The 6,509-nt window shown below is 41.8% G+C and overlaps 1 protein-coding gene across 1 annotated transcript; it reads right to left on the bottom strand.

Moving 5' to 3' along the window:
• Positions 1–2,672: 2,672 nt before the first annotated feature.
• ndufa7 (NADH:ubiquinone oxidoreductase subunit A7) lies at positions 2,673–6,255 on the bottom strand. Its single transcript, XM_021603562.3, has 4 exons — positions 6,039–6,255; positions 5,731–5,780; positions 5,406–5,540; positions 2,673–2,899 (listed from the first exon to the last, which is right to left on the bottom strand). The coding sequence occupies exons 1-4, from the start codon at positions 6,087–6,089 to the stop codon at positions 2,809–2,811; spliced, it is 327 nt and encodes a 108-aa protein (XP_021459237.1). The 5' UTR covers positions 6,090–6,255; the 3' UTR covers positions 2,673–2,808.
• Between the last annotated feature and the right edge of the window lie 254 nt (positions 6,256–6,509).

Below are 6,509 nucleotides of genomic sequence, written 5' to 3'. Positions count from 1 at the left end.
GTGTGAGTGACTTAAAGGAGCAGTTTGGGCACAGGAGGATTTTTCACATGGTTCGAATCCCTGAGCAAACTAACACCCTTTCGGTTACTGGCCAAACACTTAACTACCACTGCATATATGACAACCAGTTTTTGTAAATACTGTCCCACTAACTCAAAGACTAATGGCTAAACTGGTCCTTTATCTCGCACAGTCACTGTGTCAAAAAATATATACAGTGCCCGCCGCAATTATTGTGACAGAGAAGCATATACTCCAAAAGTTTGGATTTGAAATCAAACAATGATTGATTTTAAAGTGCAGTACTTTCATTCATATCAGGTGAACCATTTAGAAATTACAGCACTTTGTACAAAAAGGGGGGGACACTAACTACACGTAATTTTATTGTAAATACAGTGCCTTGCGAAAGTATTCGGCCCCCTTGAACTTTGCGACCTTTTGCCACATTTCAGGCTTCAAACAAAGATATAAAACTATTTTTTTGTGAAGAATCAACAACAAGTGGGACACAATCATGAAGTGGAACGACATTTATTGGATATTTCAAACTTTTTTAACAAATCAAAAACTGAAAAATTGGGAGTGCAAAATTATTCAGCCCCTTTACTTTCAGTGCAGCAAACTCTCTCCAGAAGTTGAGGATCTCTGAATGATCCAATGTTGACCTAAATGACTAATGATGATAAATACAATCCACCTGTGTGTAATCAAGTCTCCGTTTAAATGCACCTGCACTGTGATAGTCTCAGAGGTCCGTTAAAAGCGCAGAGAGCATCATGAAGAACAAGGAACACACCAGGCAGGTCCGAGATACTGTTGTGAAGAAGTTTAAAGCCGGATTTGGATACAAAAAGATTTCCCAAGCTTTAAACATCCCAAGGAGCACTGTGCAAGCGATAATATTGAAATGGAAGGAGTATCAGACCACTGCAAATCTACCAAGACCTGGCCATCCCTCTAAACTTTCAGCTCATACAAGGAGAAGACTGATCAGAGATGCAGCCAAGAGGCCCATGATCACTCTGGATGAACTGCAGAGATCTACAGCTGAGGTGGGAGACTCTGTCCATAGGACAACAATTAGTCGTATATTGCACAAATCTGGCCTTTATGGAAGAGTGGCAAGAAGAAAGCCATTTCTTAAAGATATCCATAAAAAGTGTTGTTTAAAGTTTGCCACAAGCCACCTGGGAGACACACCAAACATGTGGAAGAAGGTGCTCTGGTCAGATGAAACCAAAATTGGCAACAATGCAAAACGTTATGTTTGGCGTAAAAGCAACACAGCTCATCACCATGAACACACCATCCCCACTGTCAAACATGGTGGTGGCAGCATCATGGTTTGGGCCTGCTTTTCTTCAGCAGGGACAGGGAAGATGGTTAAAATTGATGGGAAGATGGATGGAGCCAAATACAGGACCATTCTGGAAGAAAACCTGATGGAGTCTGCAAAAGACCTGAGACTGGGACGGAGATTTGTCTTCCAATAAGACAATGATCCAAAACATAAAGCAAAATCTACAATGGAATGGTCCAGGTGTTAGAATGGCCAAGTCAAAGTCCAGACCTGAATCCAATCGAGAATCTGTGGAAAGAACTGAAAACTGCTGTTCACAAATGCTCTCCATCCAACCTCACTGAGCTCGAGCTGTTTTGCAAGGAGGAATGGGAAAAAATGTCAGTCTCTCGATGTGCAAAACTGATAGAGACATACCCCAAGCGACTTACAGCTGTAATCGCAGCAAAAGGTGGCGCTACAAAGTATTAACTTAAGGGGGCTGAATAATTTTGCACGCCCAATTTTTCAGTTTTTGATTTGTTAAAAAAGTTTGAAATATCCAATAAATGTCGTTCCACTTCATGATTGTGTCCCACTTGTTGTTGATTCTTCACAAAAAAAATACAGTTTTATATCTTTATGTTTGAAGCCTGAAATGTGGCAAAAGGTCACAAAGTTCAAGGGGGCCGAATACTTTCGCAAGGCACTGTAAGAATATTATGTTTTCTAAACACTTTTACATTAAAGTGGATGCAATGAAGAGTACCGGTATTTCTGTCTGAGCGTAGCTAGCAAGATCAGGCAACCTCTTCTGCCTCACGTTATCAAAACCCCGCCCACCGTGTTTGACATCGAAAACACGAGGAGCAATGAGGAAACTAAATATGAAAATTAAGCATTGCATTCTACATCTGCATTGCTTGCTGTTTGGGGTTTTGGGCTGGGTTTCTATAGAAGCACTTTGTGATGGGCCTCCAAGTGGTGCAGTGGTCTAAGGCACTGCATCGCAGTGCTAGCTGTGCGACTAGATATTCTGAGTTTGAGTCCAGGCTCTGTCACAGCTGGCCGTGACCAGGAGGCCCATGGGGCGGCGCACAATTGGCTCAGCGTCATCCGGGTTAGGGGAGGGTTTGGCCAGCAGGGATGTCCTTGTCTCATCGCGCGCTAGCGACTCTTGTGGCGGGCCGTCACAGTGACACGGTCGCCAGGTGCACATTGTTTCCTCCGACACATTGGTGCGGTTGGCTTCCAGGTTAAGTGGGCATTGTGTCAAGAAGCAGTGGGGCTTTGTTGATGAACTACTTTGGGGATATTAATCAGGTACCCAAAACTATGATTGACTGGCAAACAAAATACGCTAATTCTATGAATAATTGGTAATAAAACATTTCTTCAAACATTACATTATTGATTTATTAACACCGACACACTATTTTACAGGTTTTGAACAATAGGGAGAGCAACATTGTGCTCTAATGTCAGGCCTAAAGTAAGTCAGGAGAAAAATGATTTGTTGATGTTGTTCAGAGGTATGGCTGGTCTGTAGACAGTGTGAGCTCCCTGGGAACATTACCAGGTGTGACAGGACGCTTTGCTGGCACCTCTAGAGCTTGGCTGTAAGAAAATGAAAGCATAAGTTAATGACTATGTTAGTACATTATTTAGAAGATGGTAAAATAAATATATTGCTGCCCTCACAAAACAAATACACGCCAAACCAGTTTAAAACATTTTAAAGCGCTGCGCCACATACTTCTAAAATAACATTACGGGACTGCGATTACGGGACCAGTTCTTGCGGTAGAGGGTGGAAGTCGGGCAGAGGTAGCGGGTGTAGGCGGGTGCGGTATGAAAAGCTGCGGGTGCGAATGGCCGGATGAATAAAATCAGTCCCATGCAGACCTCTACTGGGCATACACTACACCAAAAATCTCAAATCTAAATCGATAATCCACTCAAAACCAGAAATTCTTATGATTTACATAGTTATATAATGCAAATATGTGAGAATAATATGTTGTTTGTGTGTGCATTTCGTTATAATATTGTAATATGATATTGTTGTGTTTGTGTGCATTTCGTTATAATAATAATAATAATAAAGGAAGCAACATGTGAAAATTATGGAAATATTTGAGCTCAAATCGACGACAAAAACCCACAATTCAAAGCTCTCTCTACAAACAGACAAGCTGGTTAGCAAGGTAGCTATCCAGAACACATGGCTGCCTGCAGACACTTGGAGCTTCAAACTTGCAAAATATATTTCACGGACAATAATAATGTTCATTGAGTTACGAAAAGTAACTGCTTTCTCATGTCTTCATTGAGCAGAGCAGCCCAAGCAGAGCCGGTGCTATGGCTACGCAGAGCACGCGACAGACAGGAGTAGCTAATGGATATACTAAATGTTATTTCTGATTTCGGGTTTCTGGTAGGACCAGGCCTTAAAATTGGCAGAAGCAATCAACATGGGTAGGGCTTGGGCAAAAAAAATCATGCCTGTGCAGGGCTCTACAAAAACTAAAACCAAAGTCAATATCAGCATGTGAAGTAGGTAGCTAGGTGTAAAATAACTCAAACTGCACTATCAATTTAGGAGTTACACCAAGTTGAAGTTGGCAGAGATCGCATTTCTAGCTCAATAGTTTGAGTCAGTGTGGTTGCTATGGCAATTGGCCTGCTAGCAAGGAGACGATAGGCGTTTGAAGGATCTGACTGTACTTTTAGAACATTTGGACAAAAATATTTACTTTGTCACGAAAATAGACAGATGTATGCCCATACCATCTATTGGCTGATTTGGAGTGCAAGTCATTGGTTTAAAAGCGTTATGAAATGTGATGGGGTATAACACACTATAGCTATGATGCGTTCCTACACGATTACCTGATTTCAGACGGACCACTTAAAAAAAGGTCACCATGACTTAACTTCTATTTTACCCACAGATGGAACATAGGCTTTCACCAACTTGATGATTTATATTCCTGGGGTGGATTATGCCTTTAACAACTTGGACTAGCTCACATTTCCAGATTTCCTTGTCCCAAATCTTTCATTCCGTCCATCCTCAACCCCAAGTTGATGATTCCCTAGTTGATCCTGCCCTGCGTTTCTCTTGTTGTCGTAGGAAAAAAAATGCTGACAATCAAACAGCGAGCTGCTTAATTAGTGTGTGCATTATTTATGTGCAAAAACATCAAAAAAGAGAGAGGGGCAGAATATGGACCCACAAATGGTTGGGCAGATGTGGACAATATGAACTTTCTATTCGACAAAGGGAATTGGAGGTAATATAAAACTTTTAATATTGAAAAGGCAACTGCGTTCTCTCCGCCAATGTGTCTACCATCACCTCGGTCCACATAGTGCTTGTTGTTGCTGCTTTCCTCTTCGCCAATATTGTTTTGGTCTCACATGCTGAGTGCTCAATGATTATTGGCAGTAGTCCTTGCCCAAACACGTCGTAGGACTGGTCATACTACAAGATGCACAACCAAAATTTCAGTCCCGGTGTACTGATCCTGGCCCAAGTTCATAGGATTTCACCCCAAAAATGTGTCTGTGACAGCAAAAACTTGGCGAATTCGTGGCAAAATCGTATTGTGTATGCCCGGCATTACTAAACATTTTAGCGTTAAAATGTTGAAGTTTTTTTTATTTTGTTGACACAACTAGAATGGCCAACTCTTGAAGTTTCAAGGAGTTGGTCTGATGGGTTTACTCTCATCTGCCTCCCCACTTGCTTGTCGGAACAATAAAGGAAAGACCCCTTGTCCCATGTCATACTGGGACCACCTATTGAGATGTGCCTTTTGTTAAGTAAATCAAATGAAAAGGAGACTGGAGTGTGTCTAAGAACATGAACTGGCAGAGGTTTCAAAGTGTTGTGCCATTGTTTTCAGGAAGGTGTACCTATGGAAATAGGAAGGACAGGAGGCAGACTAAGGGCAAGGGCAGTCAACTGAGGACAAACAGTAAAGCAGTCATATGCACTCTCAACCTCCACCCGACTAGCCAGAGGAGGATGGAATCCCAAAACTTAACGTACTGCCATAGCCTTTGTCCCACTCAGCCTTTAAGCCATAGACTCTGTCAGACTTTATGTCCCACTCACCCAGCAGCGAGGGCCTTTTGACTGGACATCACAACAGTGGCTGGTGCAGACTCTCTACGCCCATCTCTGCCATTATAGTAATTGAAGGCAAACTTGTGACTGGGACCAACTGGAAGTTTGGGGGGTGGTTGGGTCCTGCACAAAAGATTGAAACTAAGATTGTGTGGCATTTACAAAGTGTAGGCCTATTCCTTATATATGAGTACAAACAGTACAGTGCAAACACCATCCGTACTTATCATGCAAAACCTGCAGAAAACTTCCTGCCTAAATGGATTCTTAGTTAGCAAACATTCAAGACATGTATGAATGACTTGGCACTTACCTCTTCGCAATCTCACCATAGCGCAACTGGAGCTTTGCTTGCAGATCATGCTGTGTACATTTGAGCAGGTAAATTAAAAGTAACAACTTGCTTTTCAAAGAGTCTTAAATTGCCAACATGCAATGTTCGTTAGCCAACTAAAGTAGCTAACAAGCTAGATAACGTCCTTAGCTGTTTCCTTAGCAAGTTAGACAGGCTTTAATAAACTCTTCAAACGTGGAACGTTGGGGACCTAGAAATAAGTTAGCTAACGTTACATTAATAACAACTTGCACCAAATACACAATGTGAAGAGATATATGGCTTACCCCGGATAAAAGATTTCTGAGCCTTTGGATAATTCTTGTAGCAGTCGCCATTGTTGTTGTCAAGGGCAGAATACTTCTTATTTTCCTTTTCACGACAGGCAGTCCATGTTGTTAGATTACTGACACCTACCGTTCCGGAGTGAAACATCAAGTACCGGTTTGTGAAATCGGGACACACTCTTCTCATGCCACTTAGATACAGATATTACCGGAAGTGATTTTCGTAGCAGGCTAGGGAAGCATTTCCGCTAACAATAAGCCTTTTCTTAACCTTAACCTCAGTCTCCTAACCTGATAAGAAAAAGTAACTTCCGGTCGTAGCTGTGTGGCATGAAAAGAGTGTTTCTCATGCGAAATCAGAATGTGCTACCATAGAGCTGTACTGCTAACAAGTTACATACATATTGTATTTATCTCTGCGTGCTACCTGTTACCTATTAAACAATATGTCATCTTATTACATTAATTTGC

Source organism: Oncorhynchus mykiss, chromosome 5, assembly GCF_057628025.1.
Source record: "Oncorhynchus mykiss isolate SJ-2025 chromosome 5, ASM5762802v1, whole genome shotgun sequence".
Classification (NCBI taxonomy): Eukaryota; Metazoa; Chordata; class Actinopteri; order Salmoniformes; family Salmonidae; genus Oncorhynchus; species Oncorhynchus mykiss.
The sequence above is the reverse complement of the archived record's forward strand: the minus strand, read 5'-3'. Positions and strand labels throughout refer to the sequence as shown.